Source organism: Diadema antillarum, unplaced genomic scaffold (genome assembly GCF_040938485.1).
Source record: "Diadema antillarum isolate AM-2024a unplaced genomic scaffold, OU_Dant_1.0 seq00000163_RagTag, whole genome shotgun sequence".
NCBI classification, from domain to species: domain Eukaryota; kingdom Metazoa; phylum Echinodermata; class Echinoidea; order Diadematoida; family Diadematidae; genus Diadema; species Diadema antillarum.
In genome coordinates this window covers 275,182-302,613 of record NW_027271234.1, presented here as the reverse complement: position 1 = coordinate 302,613, position 27,432 = coordinate 275,182, and the positions used below count along the sequence as shown (strand labels likewise).

Genomic DNA, 27,432 nt, shown 5'->3' with positions numbered 1-27,432 from the left:
GGCAAGAAATTCCTTTTTTCGCCCAAATTATATTATAACACTGATTTTGTGATGATAATTAATTGAACTGCAAAAAGCAAAAGTTCTTAAAAGCGTTTTAAGCAAATGCTTGGTCTCTAACTAGTGATTGCTTGTGGGCGGCAAGTTTCATTTGCTTGTGCTTGCTACCAAAAGCTTTTGCTTGCAAGCAATAGATAATTGCTTCTTTTTATGCATTTACGGATTCAAAAACATCGGGCTATAGCTACTCACAAGCAATGATTGCAATTTTTTATGCATCCGGCCCAAAGGGAGAAACACAGGGGCGTGGCTTATACATTTACGTCACAATAGCAACTGTTTCGAAGTACGCTGTCACCTCAAAATGGCGGAATGTTTCAAATGAACGTATTTGTACGGCCGTGACTAGCAAGCAATGAGGAAAACCATGGATTCAACCGAGATACATCATTAAGTTTTCAAAGTTAATACGTCGATCCACGCGCATTTGCCATGGATCTCGGGGAAGTCGATTTCCTTCGAGATCAAGGTAAGTTTGAATTGCACTGAGATAGCATGACTAAATAACGTTAGAACCTGCAACTGCAGGGCAGGGCTCAGTCCGCTCCGCTCCGCGGCCCCTCTATGCATTGTACGCGTAGCGTACGGTACTACGACTCTGCAGAAACAAGCGGATTCGAGCAAGAGGGACCGGGGAAGGGGCCCGGGGGTCTTCGTACAAGTTCTGGTTCTGGTTCTGGTTCTGGTTGTATACTGCACACAACGCCCTGGTGGGCTATCACGGTACAGTGGTCGAGGTCATTTGCAGCAGCAACAATTAAATCTTGAAGTGTGCTTTTTGGGTTATGCTAAACACATCTATGTTTAATAGATCTGTTTTAAACTTGTCAAGGTTGTGGGCCGTTTTCACACTATCTGGTAGTAGATTCCACTCTGGAATAGTGCGAGTGTAGAGGGAATACTTAAGACAATCCTTGCTGAATTTAGGCCTCTCATAGGAAAATTCTCCATGAAGTCGACGAGTATGATAGTTTCCTTTGTGGGTGAATTTCTCTACATTGTTTGGGATCAGTCCTAGCCCCGGAGACCCGCCGCTCTGCGGCGGGGTCCTGGCGGCTACCCCGCAGTTTCGTTCAAGTGAGAATCACGAACAACTCCCTATTGCCACATATACGGCAACTTCACAAATAAACCATGGCTAAATGTTCATCATAAACACAGTGACAATATAAAATGAAATATACACTACCCCATTGCCTTGGTCCTTCTCACCAATTTATCTGGAAACTGCATAATTTTCCACATTTTTTAGGAGTAGGCGGTCTGCCCTAGTGGAGAGCTTTGCTGCTATTTTGAACGTGTATATCCATCAGTACGCATCTACGCATGCGTAAACAATGACGTCAACGTTACGGACGCAGAAGGATATGAATAATGCATCATCGCACGGTGAATATGCATCATGTAGCGAGTAATACAGCTGTCAATGCACTGCACTGAATGCATTGTGTGCGCATGTGCAAGTGATTGTGAGTTTTAGTGAGCATCGGTGAGCTGAAGATATTTGCCTTATAAGACAGCATTTTCTGCATCATAAGCAATGAAATGCATCAAACAGTCGCCGATGTGAATCATTTAGGTTTAGTCGACCCATGTAAGTATTCCCAGTAGTTTTTGTTGAAAAATTAAGGAAATACAGCGCCGGAACGGCACCCGTTTGGTACAACATTAAAATATCGATGCCAAAACGGCGCAGCCCCAACACTGTACGTTGTACGTTGGGGCTGCTGGTCGCAGTTAGGATCAGTCCATGGGTTTCTTTGTAGATGGTTGTAAGTCTGGCTCTAATACGACGGTCTTCAAGGGTCTCCCATCCAAGTCTTTGGACCAGGGAAGACGAGCTGGTCTCTCTGTTGTAATTGCTGGATACGAATCGTGCAGCTCTATTTTGGATTTTTTCAATTGATGATATGTGTACCTTGTGGTAAGGATCCCAGATGGCATGGCAGTATTCCAATCTTGGGCATACCAGTGATTTATAAGCAATTGACTTAACTTCAGGAGGACAGCAGCAGTGAATGTTTCTTCTCAAGAGCCCCAGCATGCTGTTTGCCTTGTTGCATATTTTGTGTATATGACGCGACCAGGTAAGATCTTTAGATATCTCGACTCCCAGATATGAGTAGTGTTCCACTTCAGCAAGGGGCATATCGTTCATCTTGTATGTGAACTTGGGAGGTTTGCGTTTGTGTGTAATACTCATCATAGAGTAACATTTGGATTTGTTGAAATTCATTTCCCATTTCTTTTCCCAGGCAATGACATCATTTAGATCCTGTTGGAGTCTACATTGGTCTTCAGGTGACTTGATCTCCTTATAAATAATACAGTCGTCAGCAAAAAGTCGTATGTCTGACTTAATTCCTCCGGGTAGATCGTTAATATAAACAAGGAAAAGGAGTGGCCCTAAAACTGTGCCTTGAGGAACTCCTGATAACACTTTGGCCTCTGCGGATGACTTGCCATCCAGCACTACTTTCTGATGCCGTTGTGTTAAAAAATTTCTAATCCAGGTTAAGATGTTGTTTCTAATGCCCACACTGGAAAGTTTAAGTAGTAAGCGTTCATGTGGAACAGTGTCGAACGCTTTACTGAAATCCATGATGATCATATCCACTTGCCCCTTTGAGTCCAGAGTTGTTGCAAGATCGTTAATAAGACCAGTAAGTTGTGTTTCACAGGAAAGCCCTTTCCTAAACCCGTGTTGTTTGTCGAATAAAACATTATGTTGTTCAAGGTGGCATATTATATGATGATAGATAATATGCTCTAATAATTTACATGTAATTGAAGTGAGGGAGATCGGACGATAATTTGCAGGATTCGATCTATCACCTTTCTTGAAAAGGGGAGATACATTTGCACTATATCATGCACTATATCATGGCTACTTCACGACTGCGCATTAGAGATCGAGAAAGATCATTTGTCTGTTAGACCCTGGATCTACTAAGTAAATCGTCGGGCGGGAATATGTCCCGCGAAGACTAACGTTATGATAGTCTTCTGAATGCCACGTAATCTTCTCTGCTCCTCGGAGGAGAACCCGTGAAAGTGAATAATTAATGCATGTGATGTAGCATGGCATGAAATTCCTGGCACTGCACTGCACTAGTACTGGCACTGCTGTGACATGACTGACTGCGCTATACTTTTATCATAATTATGTTTTAAACTTGTGTGAAATAGTGTAGGCCTAAATTTACTTTTGTACTATGTTGAGCTTCTATTAAAGGTTAGTAGGCCTAGAGCTTGACCGAAAGATCGGTCTGTATCTGTCCGTCGGGGAATGTTCCGCGGAGACTGCGTCTGGCTTCACGGATCCCCTCCCTACCTTGTCTACGGAGGACAGCGTTAATGGCAAAATATAAAAAGAGTCCTCCGGACAGACGGATCTTTCTGTCTAGCCTAGAGCTAGTTCTACGTCCTCTAGTCACTACTACTAGACTCTCTATGTTAACTGTTGGGTATCTCGAATTCTATGGAACCAAATTGCACCAAAATAACAGAACTTGGACTGGAGTTGGAGTCTATTAAACGTTGGGTCTAACCAGTTACTTTAGAATTTAGATCTACTAAAATAGTTTATTAAGTCACTCACTTAAATTTGAACGAAATTGGTCATCAAGAAACATCAATATTGATGAAGAGTTTCAATTGATCAATGAATCATGATCATGTCGTCACTCAAAACTTCACAAGCGATCGCTGCAAGTTCTAAAATGCTGCCTGCACAAACTGAAATGCACCTAGCCCGAGCAGATGTTCTAGATGGAGCACGCACTTTAATGGGCATATGAAAACCTCAAAAATCTGCAGCTTGAAATCCCAAGTTCATTGACCCTACCTGCCAAAATATTGAAAATCCTACATAAAATCCATACAAATTTCCGGATTACTACCAAAATTTGATTATCTGTTCCTTGATTCTAATTGAGTCATTCTCAACCTTTCCTGCAAGTTTCATCCAAATCTGTGCACAACTTTTTTAGTCGCACACCCAGACAAACTAACAAACAGTAATGAAAACATAACCTCTTCGCTTGGAGGAGGTAAAAAATCAAAATTTGCAACCATGTACAGTACGTCGGAGGGATTCCTCAGTCTCCATTTTCCCCCACCTGCAAGCAGTGTTGAGAAGGCAGTGCATTTTGTAAACCATTTGTCAAGCAGTTGTAATGCAAAAGAAATGAGGCAAGACTTCCTTAGGCGCTATTAAAGTGGACCACACTTTCGTGTCCATGTGCAGGGCTCAACATTTTGTAGTGGTGGGCAAGGGCCACCAAAAATTGATGCTGGACCACCAGATTCTTTAAAAAAGTTCATCTTTGGGTGGCCTGAAAGGGCAACTAGGATTCAAAATCAGTTGCTATGTTTCCCTGTATCATGGGCCATTGCATTCTTTTCAGACCATCACAATGTAAGATTTAAAATTGGTGGCCCATGTAAGGCACAAGGGGGAAAAAGTTAAAGTTGAGAGACTGTGATGTATCATAATGCTGTGTAACCAAATTCACCAAAATCATAGGAAATACTTATCAATAGCCTATTTCAAATTACCGTACTTGTGTAGACATTGAACCAAATCAGTTGTAGGGAAGTGTTGATAATATTGGCCATGTCGATGTCATCGCTCAACTCTGTGTAACTCTGTGTGAGTGATTGCAGTGTGCGACATGAAAGTTGACGTCTCCTGTTTGAAAACTTACATTTGTACCAATAACCAGATTGGTGCAAATTTATGTGAGTGATTGGAAATAAGCTATTATCATTAGGTTTTTTCTGTGATTTTGGTGCAATTTGGTTTTGTATAATTGTTTAAAAGGATATGAAACTAGGGCATACATTAGTGTCACTTTCTTATAGTGGATTATGTCAGTAGGGCATACATTAGTGTCACTTTCTTATGGTGGATTATGTCACCTCAGCCCCCCCCCCCCCCCCCCCCCCATACCCCACCACTTGGGAGCCTGAATCTCTTTCATATATAATGATTACAATTGTGGTAGGCTTTGACACTTTGTAACAGAAATTTAACAAAGTGTATTATTTATTTTTTACACATTATCAAGAAATATGAATTTACATATTCCTTAAAAGAAAATAGGACTGTCAACTCAGTTATACACTTTATAATGTCAAGATTCACGGTATTAATACATTCAATGTGCAGACAATATAGATTATCTTTGAAAACTGTACTTTGAGAGAACAGTCTCTCTAAGAAGTGTGTACATTAACTTAAAGTGCATGTGAATTTCTGCCAAAAGGCTACTTTGTGATGAACACTACTAGATGTCTTTAAGTGCATGATAATAGTTGGTGTCAACATGGAGCTGTAGCTCCATGGTGTCAACGAAGCTCACATGATGATGTTTTCTTTGTTGGGGCATGGTTCACGATATATTATTTGATACCTTGTGTATAATTCTGTATTATCTTCTGATTCCATACTTTCAGTTCATCGCCTCAGTGCTGTTGTCCAGCGCTATCAAGAAAAGTATGGCCCCATGGAAGAAAGCGAGAGGGTAGGTCTTGAGAATGAAGAAATGTACACTCATGTGTAGCAGCAATTGTCTTTGAAATGATAACCAGCAAATCAGTAAAAATGGGTAAATGAATTGATCGAAGAATATAAGGAAGTTATGGCTGTGTATCATCCAGCAGAACACTACAGGCTCTTAAAAGAAAATAATAATGATAATCTGTCAAAAACTGTAAAAGTTTGTCAATGACTGGAACATCTTCAACGAGTGCTTCTTTATTTTCATGTGCACAAAATGACCAGATATGTATGATTCATTGGTGAGATATTGAAGAAATAAACTGCTTGCCTTAGTTTTGCAGTAAAAAAAAATCAAGTCCTAGTTGTGTCTTGAAGAGATTCACCAGATCTCATACTGATGACCCCTTTCACTCTCACACAACCAAAGCAAATATTTTAAAGTGTCCCTTAAGACATCGCCATTTCACTTGTATTGAATGATGGATGTGTGAAGTAGTCTTCATGTTTATGGTATTCGCCCATATTTATTTGTTTTCACCAGCTGCTGACCTTCATGTAATTCTTAACCCTCCATTGAAAAGTTTGATTTTCTGTACTAATTATATGTCTTAATACTGTTACAAGTGCATGTATATGTCAGGTTCACAGTATCTTCAAGATGTGTCAAATCCTAAAAGGACTCTCTGGCATGATAACTTAATCCTTTTCTTCCCATGTATGGCAATTTTTGAGGTACAGTTTGTAGATTACATACGCAGCAGTCTGGACTCCCAGAAGCTGTGAGTTAAGAGGTAGACTTATTTGTCACAGTTCCCCTTACAATATAAAAGTCACAATTTGAAAATGCTAAGTCACTCCTAGCTAGGCCAATTACAAATGTATGTTATGATAGGGGTTATACCATGCTAGGAAGAGAGTAATATTCATGACTTGAACAGTACATGTGGTATACCATTACAAATAATAATAATAAAATAAAAGAGTACTATACGATGTAATTGCAAGAGGGAATTCTTTATTTTTAAAAAAAAAAAATGATTGATAACAAGTTCATGATGTTCTTCTTGTCCCAGGAGAGTTTGTATCACCGTGGAGACACTGCTGCACCATGGCTGACGAATCAAACGTGAGTATCAAAATGTGACCTGGAAAAGATTGTAGGTTATTATTGATACATGTGTTCTTTATGAGACATGGCCTCAGGTAAACTTTGGATTGGCCGTGAATGGTGTAACCTAACTGAACTTTGTTCATTGATTGACAGATTTGCTGGACGTGCTTTCTAATTTGCGCTTTGACCTGAAGTTTGGAAAAGGCTCTAGTGAATGTGGATCATATACTCCTGTTTCACCTAAAGACAGTTTGTCTGAATCATGGTCAAGTTGTGGAAATATTTATCAAAATGCCAGTGAAATAGCTTGGCATGTTGTGCTTGATATATACATGTATATGCATGTTGAAGAAGCTTCTATATGCCTTTCTTTCACAGGTTAAGATATCTACTTGCATTTGAAATACATGAGGAGTTTTGTCAGATTGGCAAAATGATAGAAATTGAAGATAAATCTGCCGAATGTGCTTCCCTAGGCCATTAGAAAATTAAATTGCTTACTAAGTTACAGACTTTAGAATATCTAGCATGTTTTTCACTGATACCCTGGTACAAAACAATCCGGATAGCTGAGGGGACTTGGTGTACAAAAGAGAATCTGAGAATTTACTGATACAACTGTATCTGTTGATGAACAAGAGAGGCAATGATATACATTGTACTTGATTTGTTTCACCCTCAGGATACTGAGTCCGCTTATCACTGAATATGACCGACAGATTGGTGAGATGCAGCAACAGACTCGGGTCTACAAGGTGAGAGTGCAAGTTGTAGTGCTGTGGGGGAAACCCCGCCTTGGTTCTTTGTGTCCATCCACCACAGTTAAAGAGTTACAAACCCACTTATCTGCTTTCTTGGGGCAACAGAAATTCACTGCAAATGTGCAACCGTGTGTTAAAGGAAAATAAAACCCAAATATATGGATTGGGTGAATGCAGCAAGATTAGCAGAACACATCAGTGAAGTTAACAGGAAAATTGAACAATCAGTTCAAAAGTCTAGAATTTCAAAAGTTTTGGTGCCCTCATTGCTGGTTGAGAAGACTTCAACATTTTGTGATGTCACGTATCAATAGTGACATTAAGAAAATATAAACAATGAGCATATGTTTATTTTGCTAGCATTATTAGAAAGTGCTTGACATACCCCTTTGAGAAAACAGTGGGAATTATATATTAAACATTAACATATGTCACTATGGAGGAAATGTGTACTTTTCATATAAACTGAAATTTATGGAATTCTTTTTCTTGTCCATGCGTAACATCAGGATCTGCTATTGTCCTTTGTTTGCTGTTTTCTTTTCATCCAGCAATGGCAGCTCTCAAACTTTAAATTTTATATCTTTTGAGGGGATTGTCAGATTTTCCTCAAATTTCACTATGTGTTCTCCCAGTATTGTTGCATTTGCTTAAGCCACTTAATGGGTTCATCCCCCTTTTAAAGTATGGGGGCCTTGCCCAAGATGCCAACTCAGGCAAATGAGAGGCATATCTTTTATACTACCATGATTGTGTGCTGGGTGCATTGCTCTCAGCTTGTCTGTTCATTATAACTAATTGTTGTGTGTGTTGTTGTTTTTTTCTTTCTATTACCATGACTAGCTGAACTTGATAAAAGTTTAACCCAAGAAAAACTCTGGTAAGAACTGAAAACTCAGGTTAGCATAATTCTGCCATTGTCTTCACACAGGAAAAATTCTGTTAAAAAATCATCCTGAGTTTTTCTCAGGTAACAAGTTTTATGCATCAGGCCCCTTTTGTGACTGTTGTGTCCTGATTATGTTGCCACATGCAGGCCGAACTTCACGATCTGCGTGGAAAAGTTGACCGACTTGTGCTGGAAAATGACAGGTATGTTCAGTGACTATACAACCCAAACTCAGTTTACAGAGCTGTGTCAGGGGTCCTGCCCCGTTAAAGCTGTTCATCTCACTCAATTGTGTGATGGTAGTCCTCTTTTCTTATTTCTTTTCATGTCACTTCTGTGTAGAGAACCAGTACTGTCCAAAGGATCTTAAGATGTCGCTCCAAAATTAACCCGTTCCATACGGGTACCTGGTGGCCTGTGTATTAAGTCTATGGGGATTTCAGAATTCTGTATTGAACGGGTTAAGTAACTTTGAAGTATGACTCTGACGTATAAAAGGAAAATAAAGGAGATGGGTTTTGCCAAGCAACAGTACCTTCAAGGATTACATGCACATGGTGGTACTGCAAATCTATGTTCCTCATATAAGCTCTACACCACCGGGACTATGTGCCTTTAAGGTTTCTAACATTTCTGAGTGAAATAATGAGAAACCATGTGAAATATGAAAGAAATCACCATGCAAACCTTCCAATGCTACAACAGGAAAGCAGCATTAGATGATGGTTTGGAATCTGATTGGTATTTTCATGATGTCATAGTATCATCCTGGTACAGTAACATCATGCCTCACCATATCCCATGTACCAACAGCTCACGAGAGCTGATCACTGTGTACTGTCGTGGTTAGTTGCATATTAAAGACATTATTTTGTTCATGTAACCTCTGGCACTAAGTTCATAAAAACATCAGTTCATACCTGTGGGACTTCGGGTCAGGGGGAGCTGGCTCGAATGATAGAGCATTTGATGCAGATACACAAGCATGTGTGTGCTTTTGTTGACTTGTCCAAGGCTAACTATTTGTGTGAAAAAGAGCATGTTGTAAATACCATCTATTGAGCTCCTTATATTGAAAAGTCTAATACTTCATCTAGCCATACATACTGCTAATCAAGAAAAACAAGTGAATAAAATGAAATTACAGAACCTAAACTGAACCTCTCATACATATTCCTGTATCTGTGCAGTTTGCAAACAGTCATTTCACGTGTCAATATCGTACATGCGAGTGATCACATGAATGTGGTAATTCCAGACCCTTCCAGTTTTATTCATTTACTAATGAAGAAGCCTTAAAGCCAGAGTCGACTGCTTGCACCATATACAGTATTATCATCTAAAGTCTCTGGACATCAAATATGGCACTAGAGAATTAGCACCTTGGTGCTGGCTGAAAGCCAATAATCCTAATTAAAGCATGCTATGGGTTAAACACCTACAGTGGTTACACCTGTCTGTGTCCTATGTGAAGGCCCTTTGCTCTCAAAGCTACTGTAAGTGTACAAAATCGAGCAATAGCATGGATGACTTCTGAGAGGAGTGTTCATCATTCACTTCCAGTCTCCGAGAGGAACTGAAGACGGCAGTTGAGAGCCAGCTGGCCGCTGTACAGACAGGCCTTGGGGAACAGGCTGAGGAGCTTGCTGAGAGGGAACTCATTGATAACATGCGCAGGCAGATAGAACTCTTAGAAAAGGTATTGTGCAGCATTTTATGAGACAAGCCTGTAACGTTAACCCGTTGAGGACGGTTTGATTTTGCTACAACACGCATTTCCTGTAGACACTTGCCCAAGTATACTCGGGGACTCGTCCTCAGCGGGTTAAAATAAGGTCCTCGTGACCTGCAGTTTTCTTTTGTTATATTAGAAATTGGTTATGAGTGTACAAATGAAATATACCGGTATAAAGATGTATAGACAATATTTTGGGGACCTGAATTTTAGCTTCATTGTAAAGGAAATTTCTTTATAGCAGTGCTCATTATAACAGGAGTGCACTGTATCACAGCCTATTTAGGCATAACATTTAGTACTCATTCCTCTTGTTGCTTGTAATGCCCTGTCAGTGAAAATGAATCTAAGTGTACTGATTTTGTGATATCTGGTCTGCTTCTCATTTAGTTCTGTTCTACATCAATGATACAGTTGTTGTACAAGGTTTGATTGCATAACAGTATATCAAGATGTCACAAAATTGCAATACTAAATTTCCTTTAACCAGCGGTATCCCTCAAAGCAGGAAAGAAAGACTTCCAGTGTGCTATGGTTTCCTTAATAGTATTGGCAACCATTTGCCAAATCCCTGGATGATCTGATGAATGTAGAGAGAGAGAGGTGAACGAGGCTGACACAGTTTAACTCTATTCTCTACCTATACATTGATAGCTGACATGTAAGTTAGGAAAGGTACAAACCATCTTTAATCACAACATTTCACGTCTTGCCTCAGGAGCGGCAGACAGCCAACGACATGTGGCAGGAGACTGTCCAGGAGCTTGACCGATTGGCCGCTGACCACAGAGTGAGTAGCCACGAGGTCTCCTTTGGTCCTTGTAGACCCTATCTAGCCCCCTGGCTCGTGAAAAGCCTTGTCCACTTGGACAAGGCTTGGCATTTTCTTTACAACTGTGCTCACTACATGTCCAGCTTATCAGGAATCAATGAAAGTTTCATAGATTTGGAAAAAACAACAACAACAGAATGTTTGCCAAAGCATGGCTACATTGGTGTCTTAGAATAATATGGCACACAGGGGGTTTCCACTGCAGCACATAAAGAGTTAAATCTGTGTTAGGTTTGGCAGACTTTCCCCACATGAATATAGAAGATGATGATTTTTCTCTTCTCTGTCAGAAAATTTGTATCATTCAAGTGACATGAAATACTTGCATTATCAGCAGCCACCATTCGATCCATGGAGGTCCAGGAGTATATAATAGTACTATGTAGATGCTTGGAGCATTTCGCTGCTCCTTCTACTGTACGACTCTAAACCATTGGAAGAAAGTAAGAATATGACTGAACACACAATCATCTTCCGCCCCTCTGCCACCAGGAGGTGCTAGGCACATCCAAGGCCCAGGCGTCTACCCACCAGGCAATCCAGACCAGGGGTGTGGCCCTCATGAAGGACAATCAGCAGCTCACGGAAAACATCTACAAACTGGAGACAGTAAGCAAACAGCTTGTTAAGTTTGGGGTTAAGTTTCTCTTTGCGAGATACATGCACCACCCTTCTGACATTTGTACTACTGTCGGTAAGAACCAGTTGCAAATATTTTAATATCACAATATGAACACACATGTTTGGGTAATAGCATATTACAAATAATTGTCAGCAAATATTTGATATTTCTATAGTATTTTAAATGAATATTGAAAGCAAATTAAAACAAAGTAAGGAAATGATCAGATATGATTATGTTACCATTTTCCCTTCTTGCAAAATTCACACACAAAAAAGGAAAACCTGTGATATGATGTATACGGTTTGTGATGAGGTTTGGTGCGTGATGTGATTATCATCTTTCTGATGCATGGTGCATGATGGGATTGCCATGCTGCTGATGCGTGATGGGATTGCTATGTTTCCACTATTTAATCCCTTCCACAGGCCAACAGACACTTGCAAGAGGTGGCCAGCACACAGGAGCAAGAACTCAGTGGCCTGAGAGACCAGCTGCGAACCGTGAAGACTGACCTCAGAACCACATCCATCCAGCTGAACGACTTCACCAGCATGAAGAACAAACTGGAGGATCAACTCCAGTCAAAGGTACATGCGAGAAGGGCGTGAGCGGGCGAGACCGGTCCTCTCTTGAACACCCATTGCTTGCAAAGATTTTTTTCTCACGTCCACCCTTCTGAAAGCTTTGTCCATAGGCACATATATAACTACAGTAAACTTGGATCACATTTTTGTGATTGTCTTGTACTGATGCACAAACAAATGTGTTCGAATTCAAGTCAAATGGATAAACCAGTCCACTACAAACCATAAGATTTGGCAGAGTGAATAGGTCTGGCGGGTTCCAATCATGCTACTACAGTCTTGTTGCTATCAGTATGATCTATCCATCATCATGATCGGACATTACAGAATACTTCACTACATGGAAAGAAGTAAATCGGCAAGTTAATCAGAGTTAATCAGAGCCAGATTCAGGGACCATATACTTCCTAGTTTGTGCAACTCACTGATGTGCAACCCATAGCAACAGAACCTCAGTAAAGGTAACCTGCACTCGACAGAGAGAGGTTTGTGCCAGCGCAAGTTCAAATGATGCTGAACATAGCTATCTCAGCTGAAAATATATTGGTCCTTATTTATTATTATCATTGGTTATTTGTGTAGAATTGTCAATTATCCTGTCACTGCGTGTATAGTGACACACATTAACAACTGCATTATGCAATCTATATGAAGGCAGTCTTGTGTGAAACACACAGAGAGCTCAATTGGCAGGGCTTAAGTTTTTTTTCTTTGTTTTATTTTATCTTTTTTTTGTGGCAAACAATACCAATGGAAAAAAAAAAAAAAAAATCATTGTCAGGCATTCACCACACAATACCAGAGTGTAGATTGTAATGTCTGCCAAACAAAGCAAATAAAAATCACTGTCAAGCAGTCCACAAAATGCTAAATTTTAGATTGTGATGTCTGCCGGGTAGGATAAGGAGCTTGCGGAAGTGAAGAGCCGCGCCCAGTCTGCCGAGACCAGGATACCGGGCCTGCAGGACCGGGTGAAGGAGATGGAGCATCAACTGGAGCTGATGGGACAAGAGGCCCAGAGGCTGCAGGGAGCCAAGAGGGAGCTGGAGGACAGGGTCAAAGCCTTGCATCAGAGATGGTAGGTCTCAACCTGATGATGCGGTTCCCATGGCGACAGATGTATGTGTATTGATGTACATCATTCATGTGGTAGCATCTTTCACTGATAAATTACTTTTAAGATCAGTTGATGACAATACACCCTTTACCACATGTTCAGTAAGTTATATATCAAGCTATTTGGGTATGTTGGGAGTGTTTAAAAGCAAGATATTGTGATAGTTTGCTGTAATGATAGAATAAGCTTTAATCGTTTTATATTTTTCTATGGATATCCCCTGTATCATTCATTCATGTCATCTCTCTGCACTCACACATACATTTCATCTGTTTCGTCGCCTGCTTTCACATTCATAGGGAGATTATTTGTTTGTATCATCCTTGACTTTTGATAGTACTGATGCTGAAACAAGAGAATATGAAGCAACAGTCCAAGTGAGAGAAAGCATTCAGATGGCAGAGAACTCCCTTCTAGAGAAAGATCAGGTGAGCAAACATTACAAGTTTTAATGATAATGATAATAATGATAATGATGATGGTGATGGTGATGGTGATGATGATGATAATAATGATGATGATGATGATGATGATGATGATGATGATGGAGGAGGAGGAAGAAGATCTTCTTTATCCAGAGTAACCTCTTCAGTGTTGTCACTGCTCTACCAGATGGCACTGCAATTATTGTTGGCCTAGCATTCCCAGGTACCAATTTATTCACCTGGGTTGAGATGGACATGATGGTTCCTCCATTTGGGAGTTTAGTCTTATCCACTATGTCACAGTGCCCCCACATTATCATGAGCTGTAAGAAATTTTGAGTCATAGTTTGGTCGTAAGGCAATTCTAGTAGTCATATGTACTTTACATGTGCTCCTGTTAGAAATCGAAGGTGGAATTCCAGACCAATAGTAGTTGTCCCATCATCTTCATTTGGTGGTTTGCCCCTCCCCCACCCTTGCCCCACTACAGGCTCTGATCAGGGAGCAGCAGAGAGCTGAGGAGGTCAAGAGACTCCAGGAGGCCCTGGGCAACCTGGTGAACGAGGCGGGGCGGCGCACCAGGCAGGAGGTCGTGGGCGTCCGCAAGCAGTGCAACGCCAACATGGAGAAGCTGATGGAGGAGATACAGGCCCTGGAGACGGTAAGACGGAGGAGGTCTCCCTCTCTCCCCTCCCCTTGCCATCTGTCATCTGTCACTGGCGGGCAGGGCGGAGCAGAGCTCTTGCCTTGCTGAAGAACCGTGTCGGTGTCTGTGTCTGTGTGTGTAGTCTGTACATGCCATGAGGTTTTGAAAGTGACTCCAAAGGACCAGACCTTGAATTTGTCACACAAAAAATTCAAAATATAATCAGTCTTACACTTCCAGTCGAAATTGTCCTAATTTTATATATCAGTGATGCCTTCATATTTATGCCACTGTTTTAGTTTCATAACTTCTAACACATTTTTGTGCAATAGATGATACCACCAACTGATCTATATGTTTTGATTTTATACTTAATTTTTCCATTGTCAGGTGTGTTTTTTTTTATTCATTCTTATCGTTGCCTCAAAATGTGAGTAATAAACTTGGTTGTCGACTCACTATTTATGCCATTATTTCTCACTTGTTTTTATCTTGTTTCCTTGTCATTTTATTATCAAGCATAGATGGTATGAAGATCTATAGTCATAAATGCACAAATGGAATATTTCTTTGAACTGTACTGCAGCCAGTCTACAAAGTCCATTGCATTGCTGTTTCTCATTGGGTTGTGCAGGAGAATGCAGAGAAGCAGGCAGAAATTGACCGCGCCATCAGGGAGAAGAGAGCAGTGGAACACGAGTTGGAGCAGGTAATGAAGTCATATGGAGTTTTATGACTTGCCTGCAGCTAGATCATTGCTGTAATTCTTGTGTTAATGTGATCTCAGCATTTTCCTCTTCTAGTTCTATGCTTAACTTAGGATTGTGTACATGTGTCCCAAATTATACAATTCACCTTCAGTTCGAGGGTTCATGTGATGGCAAATAAGGCCAGCTCTTGATATTTTAATTTGTAGTCAACTTCCACCGAGTCTTGAACGTCATAAGTTATAGCTCTGATGTGTCTAGACAGTTTCTCCTATTAAGATTTGTTGGTTTTGTTAATTTACATGGTGTGTAATGTTTGTGCATGTACTAGTTCCAAGCATGTATTCATTGAACTTCATATTGCCAACTGAAAATTTCAAGTTTTTGGTCAGATTAGATTACTAAAGCTTCACTGTAATCAAAATTATCAATTTGCCAGCTACTGCTGGCCTTTTCAACTCTCTTCATTGAGTTGTGTTTAAAGATTTTCATGACATTGTGATGTAAGTTTCAGAATTTCAGACAATATGTGTAGTTTCATGTACAGTATGCTTCATATATCATTTGTCATACTATTTGTTGGCTTTTATCCGTAACATTTCTTGAATTTATTTGCAAGTATGCCCACTCGTCTGGAAAAGCAGATCAAAGTATACCGTAAAGTTCCGTGTATAAGACGCACCCGTGTATAAGACGCACCCCTACTTTCGGACCTAAAATTTAAAAAAAAAAAAAAAATTCCACGCAAATATTGCGTGTGTCATACATATTTTTTCAGCTCAAAATTTCCCTAGAATGCAGCATGTATTTGCTCTATTTTTCGTTTCCTTTTATACTTTCTTTTAACGGTATTCATCGGACATCGGCAAAATATGGAAGACGCAAAATGCGAGACTTGTTTCGGTACTCACTTTCTATTATTTGGCCTTTCAATCATGGTACATGTGTCATGCACATCGTACTCATGAGTGTACAGTACAATCTTTGCTGTCATACATGGCAGAGGGTGTCTCGCGTATTGACGCATGTCAGACTGGAAGGTTCATTACGAAAAATAAGAAAAACATCAACAAGTGTAGCAGAGGGATCATACGGCGAGATGTACGGTGCGTACGGTAATTACACTCACTGTTGTTTAGCCTGGAGGGATTACCAGTAACATGTGTGTCTCTTGTACCATGCTTGTATGCACAGTGCTAGCCTTTTGCAAAAGGCAGCTCACTATAATTTCAGCACACGCACACAGAGAGCAATGGACTTGCACACACAGCGCGCAACGGGCAAGCGCGCTACGATCCAATCGCTGTGTGCACGCGAGTCCATTGCAAAAGCCTCTCTGCTGCAGCTCCTGCCTCTGCCAAAGGCTTGCTAGCTAGCTAGCTAGCTACAGTGTAGCTATGCTATCCTAGCTGGCCTCGTGAAATGAAGAGCAAACGAACGACACGGATGTGCATGCATGCTTCACACATCGTTCATATTTACGGTGACATAGTGTCGATCCTACTCCGTATTTTACAGCTTTTGTCTATGGCCATATTGATACTAGTACATTGATAAGTTTTACGGTATTGGTAATTTAGTAATGATACCTGTACATCGCGTATTCCAGCTACTAGGTTGGCTGTTGGTAGCTTGGTAGACTGACATCAGTAGCATACAGCAGTGCTGTTACAGCCGTTGTCTATGGCCAGATTGATACATCGTTACTGCACAAGGCCGATCGTAAGTTTATCTCGTATTTGCAGCTTTTGTGTGTGTCCCGATTGAAAGATCGCTCATTTATCCGTAAGTTTTAGTGATTGCTTACCTTCCAAACGTCGATGGGCATACATGGCCCCAAGTTGGCCTTATAAAATTGGGTGTACATGACAGATTTTTTTCCGTGATTCGACTGTACCCGTGTATACGACGCACCCCCGATTTTCAATGTTTTCTGACGAAAAAATAGTGCGTCTTATACACGGAACTTTACGGTACTTTTAGTGGACATGATCAAATCTAGAATGTTAGAGCTGGTACAGTACCAAATGAATAAATCATGGCATTATGTATATGAATAATACAAGCCCCTGATTTTGATCTGTTTAGATATGATTTTGATATTCCTGTCACTCTAAAATTCAGGTGTAGACTATGTTTCAATATTGATCATGGTGTAACAAGACAGGAAATGATTTTTTGTGTAGGTGTACAAGGAGGGAACGGCAACCACCGGTGATCAGCGCTTAAATGAGTTACAGAACCGAGTGATTGCCTTGGAGCGACTGAAGGATGAGGCTACCTTGAGGGCTCAGCAGCTAGAGAAAGAGATCCAGAGGCAGGAACGCAAGTAAGTCCTGCCCTGAGGTCATTGCACTTTGCGCAAAGTTGACGAGGCATCATGCACCATCGAGTAAAAGTAATACAGGCAACCAGGGCACGTTAACAAAAATTCTCTGGCATACATGGGAGTGCATCTTTAACTTTAGGTTTTATATGTGTTTAAGTGTGTGTGGGGGGGGGGGGCAGTGAGTGTGTGTGTGATGTTGAAGAAATGTCAAAGACATCATTGTGACCTTTATTTATGTTTTATGAAAATGTGTGAAACTTACTGAAGTTTCATAACTTCCAGATTTCTTTTCCTGATTTTGATGAAACTTACACTATTCAATTAGCATTATTTATCATGTTTGTTGCAAGAGTCACATCATTAAATTTTGGGAGTAGTTAGCCCATTTCAACTTTAACATATCTTGCCAATGAAAACCCACTAAAAGAAGGATTCAAATTCTGATGTTTGTGTTTGGAAATGCTTACCGTTATGCCCTGTTAGATTTGAACAAAAGTCATAAATCCAGTAGATGATCTGCCTTGTTTACCATGTCCTTTCCAGGTGTCAGTCAATAGCCAAATTCACTCACAGGAGTTGTCAGATTTTACATCAGAATCTGAAAATATATATATTTGCCAGCCTTTAGACATGGCACTTGGTTGAAAATGATAACGCACTTTGGATCTCCAGATTTCCATGCCTATGGGGTTTTCTTTGCCAAATTGCACTTGAAGCACCCAAAGGGTTAAACACAAAGGGGGCACTGCAATGGACGTGAGTGTACACAAATGTGACATGTTTAGGCTTGAAGCTGTAACAACAGCCGACGACATGATTCACTAGAGAGTGGCAGGCTTCTCCTCCCCTAATCTACTGAGACTCTCTCTTTGTTTCAGCCACGAGGAGGAGAAGACGCGGAGCCTGCTGGTGTCCGACCAGCTGCGGGAGAGGCTGGAGAAGCTGTCCAGGGAATGCATGGCCGTCTCGGAGGAGAAACTGAGGCTGACGGAGGACATGGATACGCTCCAGAAGAGGATGCTGGGGATGAGGAGAGAGCGAGATGAGGCCGAGAGGATGTCGGCCAAGGAGGTGAGACGGGCCCCAGACTTCCATCCTCCCTGTCCTTCATCGGCCCCCAATTCTCTGTATTGTACATAACTGCAAACATTTTGTTGCTAGTGATCGGGTCTGTCCGCTGGCAGTATGCTACCCAAATGAATGAGATATTCTTGCGCATCCATGTGCAACATGCAGAGGTCAAGTGGAGTCACACTTTTGATGTCGACTTGAGCACTTCTGGTAGTGTGGAGTTATTGTGCAGCAGGCATTGGCAGAGTGTGATCGCATCTAATTTTTCCCTTTTTAGCACAACCAGAACATTGTCACTTCACAATAGAAATTATGCCATTTCAGAGCTTATAACTTCATATGTGACCCTGCACCTCAAAACAAACAAAAAGTCGCCAGACATGAATTTTTAGTTAAGACCATTTTCTGAAAGAGCAGACTTTAAGCTTTAAAATTATGTATAACTCAAATCAAATGGACTCTCCTAACCTATCTAAATATTGGAAAGAAAGCACAAACTCAGGAAAAGTGGGAACTGAGAAAAGAGGCTCTGAAGTACAGTGTCTATTCAAGTGCTTAGTCTTTACCAAACCGTGCTGGCTGTGTGATGAATGGGACACAAAACAGGAAGTAAACCACCAGAGTAACAACAATGAAGGGATCATTAGATTAAACTGAAATTAAGCATGCCTCATTAACACATTCTGTCCATAATTAATGCCAACTTTCAAAGCAGTAGCACTATCCTTTCAAAAGTTATTAGAGTTGAAAGTGAAGAGTGTGGACAAGGTTTTTCAGAAATGAAAAAGGGATTCTAAAGACACACCTAATCACACTATTCTACCAAAATTGTTCGAGATAAACTGATAAAAAACACACTTTCCTGCCCGTCTTATGATACCAAATTTTAGCATAATGTAAAAGAAGACCCTCTCTTTCAGAAAATATGAAAAAGTCAAGTTCGGCTAGGTTGACCCACTTCACTTATTTTCAGTCCTCACGCAAAATCAGTGTGTGTGACTATGTTCGTTTTGAGGTGCACGGTCACATATTTCTTTTCCAAAAATATTACAATTGCTAAGGAGATCTACAAAGCTTCCATGCTTCCTTGTGCTGTGAAAAGGTGACCTTTTGATCGTTCCTTGTAAATTATCCATGCTAATTTGAAATTGCATTCACAGATGTCAAGTCTGTTCATAATGTGGATATTATGCAGATATGTTTATGGGTTGTCCATTTGTCCATCCATTCGTCCATAAATCAATTTTGTGGATGATGTGACCATAAAAGAACCGTTTTATGCATCCAAATGAAATTGAATTGGATTGAAAAAGAGCTGGACTATATTATCTTGTATGTATTTCTACACATCCTCATTTTATGCAGACCTGAATATCAGTGGCCATGCTTATACACCAGGGGGGTGTTTCATAAAGCTGTTTGTAACTTGACTTACGAAGAACTGGTGATCAGTTCTTGTGCAGAATTATTGAAATTCTGATAAGTATAGCACATCAGAACTGATCACCAGTCATTCATAACTTTACGAACAGCTTAATGAAACAGGGCCCTGTTCTTATCAAAGTTACGAACGGCTTAATGACTGGTGATCACTTCTTGCGCTGAATTATTGAAATTCTGATAGGTATAGCACATCAGAGCATGTTCCAGTTGTTCTTCAGTCGTTCTTAACTTTAAGAACAGCTTTATGAAACACCCCCTGTTTCTACACACACACAGATACTAGGTTTGCAGCAGGAGATGGACCTGTTGAGGACGGAGTATGCTGCCCGGCTGGAGGGGGCTGAAGAGAGTGGGCGGCAGTCCAGCCGAGAGCTGAGACAGATGCTGGCATCCCAGCAGCGGATGAGTGCCAAGTGAGTCCCTGTCAATGTCTTGGTCTCCAGTCATGCCTGCAGAGGGTTGGGAACACTGGGGTGTAAACTGAGAGGGCACATCACTCTTTAACCAATCATGTCCTAGCAAACTTGTACTGCCTATGCTGGATCTGAGAAAATTTAAAGGGATGATATAGTGGGTATATTTGGGACCCACCGTTTATTAGGACCACTTTGTTTGCTTTGTTTTTGGATATCACAGCTATTTCAAAACCAATTTTCATCAAATAAACTTTGAATTCCTCTTAGAATTGTATGCTCTTTAATATTTCATATAAGTGGTTTCTAATTACCTCTATTAAAAAAAGTTAAAACCTGAATCCCTATCTCAGCCGAAACTATACCTTCCCTTTAAATGGAACTGGTGATATTCATGAAATCTGCACAAAATCAGGAAGAAATCTACAACAGTTTGTCAGTTGAGGAAGGAAACAGGAACTTTAATCTTCTAAAATGTGTTTCCGGTTTAAGAATCGCTTATGAATTTAGCACCTAAAGCAAACACCTATATAAATACCAAAGGCTTAAATAAAAATATATCTTTTAATTCTACCTTTAGATACACTCACAATGAATATGTATGATTATGATTATGTGGTCTTCCACTATGTGTTTTTACATGAACATGAACATAGCACTATGTCAGAAGTGAGTGAACCGTATTAAAGTCACCGGCACATTGAGGGGTGAATTCTCCGTAATATACTGTATACGCCATATATTTCACGAGTCTAAATTTTCGCGAATCTGGAATTCCCGACGATTTCGCGAGTGCTTAAATTCGCGATCGTGGCGGCCTGTACTGAACGGAGAAGTGTACATGCGTACGTCACATTCACATCAGGATCAGAGTCAATATTTTCACGTGTCTTTAATTTCGCGACTAGCACCTGACTCGCGAAATTCGCGAAGATAAAAACCTTGTGAAATATTTGGCGTATACAGTAAGTTCTGTACCACCCATTGACGCGGAGACCATTGTGATAGATTTTTTGAGAGGCCTGCATAATCTTTACCTTTTGATAGGTATAATTAGGGCATATGGACAGTCAGGAGAAGAAATATTTTCAGTCAAAGCATGCATTGTGACATTGCTTCATTCTGAGTCATTGTTCAGCCATGAAAGTACCACCTGTGTGGAAATGAGTGGTCTGGAAGCTGTGTAAATTGAGCTGATTCTTTCATGTTATCCTTCGTTTTTGTCATTTTTTTTTCCCATACAGATGGAAAGAGGAATGTAAAGTACTTGGTCAAAAGTTTGAGGCCAAGAGTAACGAATTAAGGTAAGGTCCTTCTTTTTTTTCTTCAGCTGTCTTATTGGATACAACCTGCTTTATTCCTGGTATACCAGTAAATCCCTTATTCATGCATGCATTTTTTTTTTAAAGCCTGAATTACATATGTTATTGGGTGCAGTCACATCAGAAGCATGCTGTGGAGGTATTCTGGTTTACACGACTGAGGGGGAAATGTGTGTGTTTGGGGGGGGGGGGGGGGGTAGGTGACCTCCTTCATTGTTTGCATCATAAAAGACATTGTTGATTATTATGCTGGCTTGAATTGTCTGCACTTTATTTACCACAGCAAACAGGCCGTCATGGGAAGAAAAAATCCTCACAAATGTGACTCAGCACTCATTGCACAAAATGTGTAATTACAGACTATATATATAAGCATGAAAGCCTCCCCCCCCCCCACACACACACACACACACACATATCCGAGTCACATGCTTTTGTGCTCTGAGTACTGCTGGGCCCAATAGTGTTGCACATACTGTCCAAAATCCCTCGCACAGAAAGGGATATGTCAAAGCAATGAGTACATCCGAAAATAGACATACTTTTTGGTAAAAGATGGCAAAAATCAAAATGAATAAAAAAACAAGTGTTTTACTGGTGTCATGGCGTCTCAGGTTTAGGACTTCACAGATAGAGCAATCTGTGAAGTCTGCATCTTTAATCATGTTCATGTCCTCACAATCTTTCTGGCAGAGTTACTGCTGCTTGCAGCTCCATTGAATGTAATCCATTGCCTCTGACATTTAGTTCTGTAGAGTCAAAATTTAGGGTTGAGATGTTTGTTTGTTCATTTCCATCTGAGAAGATGGCTGGATAGCCCATATTCAGCTACATTAAGCTGGTCTTCCATGGGGTCCAGTTGGATGTGAGGTGGGACCACTTCACCGGGTTAAACACCCTGCTCTTTGCGATGAATGAATGAAGCGGGATCTTTTACGTGCATGAGTTGTTACTCTCTCATACACGGGACCTCCATTTTATGTCCTATCTGAGGGACAGAGTGTTTTGCCTCTTGCTAGAGGAGACGGTATGCTTACACACAACATTGCTTAGTCCAGACTCGGGTTCGAACCCGGGTCGCTTGATCGTGAGGCAGACGCGCTACCAACTGAGCCATCTCACTGCCCTTGTTGTGATGAATGCAATGCAATATCAACTTTTTTTTTTCAATAATAGATATTCATAGGGAGTGTCAGGTGTGGTATCACTGTTCTGAGAAGAAGAATTTAGCGTGAGAAAACCCCAAACAATTTTGGTTTTAGCTTTGGTTTTCCTTGTGGATCCCCCCCCCCCCCCATCATTGCGTAGTGGTCTCAGATGAATGTAGTTCACGCAGGGTTTGCAACAAAAAAATCAAACAACAAAATATGTGTTTTGGCACTACCTTCTTGATGCTCAACAGTATTAAGAACAAGTTTTAAGCTGTTACACTCTTCTCCCACTGTCACCTTCTACAATTGAGTAGATATTCAAATTCAAATCAGTAACCAGAAGTATTTCTAATATTGATGTTGTGTACCTTGATCCGTGGATACAAGCCCATGGAAATGGGGAATGTTATGACAGTGCAGTGTGAGGTGGGTAGTATTGGTCTGCCGAGATGTGACACAGAATTTCACCAAGCCATCATGTTTTTCCACCATAGATCACAGCTCGCCGTGCATAAGAAGAGAAACGAGGATCTCAACAACCAAATGACTCAACTCAAGGAGCACAGACTACTGGTGAGTTTTCACCCATCATCACCAAGTACACATCTTTTTATCACAGTATGCAATGACTCCAACTCTCCATTCGCTTTGAGACCTTTTTTGTAATATCTCCTGCTCTCCCACTTTGAGTTTGAATTTATTCTGTTCTTGTTGTCTGTCTCTCGCTTAGGATGTATTTTTTCGTGCTCAAAATTGCCTTTAACTTTATTTTGTCATATATGTTCAAAAATGATGTATTTTAGTAAAATTAAGCGAGCACTTGACTAAAGTATGACAGATATGCTGAATTAGTCAAACCCAAGAAGCAGATATAACTTCAATGTCCAAGTTCATTTGTGAATACAGTGTCTGTGTGAGACATGTTGAAACAAATATGTGGATTTAGATCACAGTAATTTGTTGTGTCCCAGTTACATAAGGGCCAGTCTGTTTCTTCATTTTCTGGACAGACATTTCAAAATGAGTCTGAGATTCGAGAGAAGATGAGAGAAGATGATCTAGAGATAATAGATTGATGCATACAGGGATGGGGGCTTGAATGACGGAGCAGCATCACCTAGGCTGTGAAACATGGGAACTTTCACTACCTATCAACGCTGAATCCTCAGCTACAGTAATAGTAACAGAATATCTAAGTCATGATGTCACCGTCTTTTGGATGATCATGGTTACCAACCGTTGTGTTCACATATATTTGGGCTATGTGAGGTTGTTTAAACCCAGTTTCCATGGCATTTTATGGTTTATAACGTCACACTTCAGTACTCAATCAGTAGTGGCACTGCTGTGTCTCCGTTAGACCCAGCCTAACAGCAGACAGAATAAGAGATGTTGTAATTAGCTCATGTGCACATTGGTGCAAATGACTTTTCTTTTTTTCGCAGTTGGCTAGGCACATCACTTGTTCTGAAAGCAGCATAGTGCATGAGCTTGCCTGACATAACAATTTATGAAATTTATGTTCAAACAAAGAATAAGCTTGCACAGAGCAGATGACCAGAAAGAGCTTTCTATTAACACCTGGGGAAGCATTTATTTTAGTGCTTTCCCCTGAATGTATTGGCTCGAATTCACGAAGGTGGTACAAATGAAACCATGGTTTAAACCATGGACAAAAACCACGGAGCGCCAAGTGTCGCATAGAATATTTCGGTATGAAATCAGTAATTTCGTCGATGAAATGAATATTTTGTAACAAAATGACAACATTTTGTAACTAAATGAACATTTTGTCCATGAAATGATAATTTCGTTAACGAAACAGTCATTTTGTCGACGAAATGACCAATTTCGTGACGAAATATTCCGTGCGACACTTGGCGCTCCATGGTTTTTGTCCATGGTTTAAACCATGGTTTCATTTGTACCACCTTCGTGAATTTGGGCCATTAAGTTTTTTTTTTTTCTATCAATACTGCCAAATATCAGGCTTTGTGTCTGGTGGATGTGCAGGAAAGCACTATTCATAAGCATCATTTTTATTATGAATAATCTTCCCACCACAGATGCTTATCTCAGTGAATTTGGTACAAATGACATTTTTTTTCTGCTCATGCGCAAAGTGGAATTGCGAACTGGTCTATTCTTTTGTGACTTTCCAGACAGAGCAAGAGCTGGCTAATCAGGTGGATCTGAACAGAAAGATGAGACAGAAAGTTGAGGCTTCCGAACAGCAAGCGACAGAAGTTACCAAAAAGGTATCCATCATGAAACATATATCTTTTTATGCCTCCGCAACGAAGTGGCCGGAGGCATTATGTTTTCGGGTCGTCCGTCCGTCCGTCCGTCCGTCCGTCCGTCCGTACGTCCGTACGTCCGTCCGTCCCGTTTTGTTTTTGTCGATATCTCAAGAACCGTGTGGTGGTTTTACATCAAACTTGGTATGAGGGTATATCCTTGGGGGATAATACTTTGTGTGGATTTTAGGGTCAAAGGTCACAGGTTATTTTGTGGAAAAAAAAAATTGAAATTTCATGTTTTTCTCCATATCTCGCAAATGGTTCAAGGTATCTTCATGGAACTTAGTATATATGCTTGTACCGATAGGCAGTGATTATCTAGGGAAGTTGGGGGTCATGGGTCAAAGGTCAGGGGGTCAAAGGTCAAGGTCAACTCCTCAAAATATCACTACTTTCCTTAAAATGCAATATGCCTGAAGGTTTATTTTTTTTTTTAACTTGATGTATGGCATGTATTACCCAATATATATTTTTGGGGAAGTTTCTTGCCAAAAGGTCAAAGGTCAAAAGGTAAAAGGTCAAGTGAAAGTGCTAAATTGCACTTTTTCCTCCATATCTCGAAAGTAACTCAAGGTATCATCATGAAACTTACATATTTATGCATGTTCAACCTAACAGTGATTCTCTTTGGAACTGTGAGGTCAAAGGTCAAAGGCCAGGTTTAGATAAAATGCTATTTTCCCATTTGATACTGAAATTATACTTTTTCTCAATACCTTGAAAATTACTCAATGCATAAACTTATAAAAGGGTCAAAAGTCAAGTAAAAATCATCAGTTCCACAAATACCTGCACTCTGACATTTTAATCATTCATCCAATTGAACCTAGTTCTAGGAAAGTGAACATTCAGCACATTTGTGTCAAACCTGTCATTTTAATATTTTGCCAATTGTGTGAAACTGTCATCACACATTGTCAAGACATTGTACTATAGACCTATTAGGAGAACCATGCATTATGGCGGAGGCATATCAGTAGCCGTAGCGATATATCTAGTTAGCTATGTATTGGCAAAGATTGATGCTTCATTGCGATTGTGTATTAGTAATCAATTTACATATCTTGTCTGTATACAGTGGTACCACAAAAGTCTTGACAAACTTTTTCTCACATTCTACTTTTGCTTTAAGGTTGGGACTTTTCATTTAATTTCGTTTTTCTAGAAAAAAAAAAAGAAAGAAAGAAATGCACTCTCTATTCAGCATGATAGTCAATTTGGGAGGAGTTGTACCTAATGATATACAGTAAACCTTGCATAAGTCAACATGCATGGAACCAGAGAAATTTTGTCGACTTACACAGAAGTCAACATGATAACATAACAGAATATCAGGAGAGAGTTTTGGACTTTTTAGTTGTGTTGACTTACAATATGTGATTATCTGATGATGATGATGATGAAAAGTTTAATAACTGAATATAAGTAAAATTTCTAACTGCAATAGCAAGGATACGTTGTTACTGGGAATCCTATGCAATGCGACTATGAAATCCATTGTACCAGTATATGTTGAGTTTTCAGTATGGTACATTCTAGTCACATACATTAAAGATGGCATTTTACTCCATTTTTTCTGAGCTCCTTTAGAAGTGACCCTCGCTTCTGTTAGCAAAGGGTTGAAACCATTTTTGATACTGTAAAAATTGATTTTTTTTTTTTTTTTTTTTTTTTTTTTTTGCAAGTGATTTATGCACTGGGCTGGGCAAGATGAATTATGTTTGTTTTTAATTCTGCAGAATCAAAACGTTTAATACTGGTACATTTTTAAAACAAAAATAGTTGCATGCTTTCATTTTGCTGTAGCTTCTGCTTGTGGGAAATGCACGAAAATTTCAGCGTTGCAAAAATTTCCACTTTTACAATGAGATATAATAACGTAAATAATAAAACCATAATGGGATCAGTAAATCTACCCACAAAGTATTTTTTTCCCTGCCACTGCATGGTGTCTGGTATGAGTGATTGTCGATCAACATCTGATACCCTCTTTTAATGTGTTAATTGATATATCATATGCAGCTGGCTGAAAGGTCATCCAAAGAGAGACGACTGGTCCATGACAAGAAACAGCTCCAGGCTCAGCTGGACAAGCTGAGGTCAGAGTTCACAGGGTCAAACAGGTGAGGAGAGTGGTGTTTGATGGAATCCAACATTTCCTGTCATTCTTCTGTCTTTAGTATCAGTAGTGTGGATCCATGTTGGAAATGAAAAGGAATACAGGCATAAAAAACAAAAAGCTTATGCATTGAGATGTACATTACACCGCACTTGTAAAAATAAGAGGTACTTTGACTTGTGCAGATGTTTAAGTCAATCTAATGAAGATTCATCATGATCTCTGATTGATTTCCACACTTGATTTTCACAAAGATAGAGGTCATTGTAGTTTTTAAGAGTCTGAA

At 40.1% G+C, this 27,432-nt stretch overlaps 1 protein-coding gene across 1 annotated transcript; it reads left to right on the top strand.

The window, feature by feature from the left end:
- The first annotated feature begins 389 nt into the window (after window positions 1–389).
- Window positions 390–27,154, top strand: LOC139728062 (sodium channel and clathrin linker 1-like). Its single transcript, XM_071639025.1, has 20 exons — window positions 390–529; window positions 5,521–5,588; window positions 6,640–6,692; window positions 7,360–7,432; window positions 8,475–8,530; window positions 9,891–10,026; window positions 10,781–10,852; window positions 11,387–11,503; window positions 11,945–12,106; window positions 13,003–13,181; window positions 13,558–13,648; window positions 14,136–14,306; window positions 14,926–15,000; window positions 17,185–17,327; window positions 18,206–18,398; window positions 20,118–20,254; window positions 21,499–21,558; window positions 23,222–23,300; window positions 24,890–24,985; window positions 27,050–27,154. The coding sequence occupies exons 1-20, from the start codon at window positions 493–495 to the stop codon at window positions 27,152–27,154; spliced, it is 2,103 nt and encodes a 700-aa protein (XP_071495126.1). The 5' UTR covers window positions 390–492.
- The last annotated feature ends 278 nt before the right edge of the window (window positions 27,155–27,432 follow it).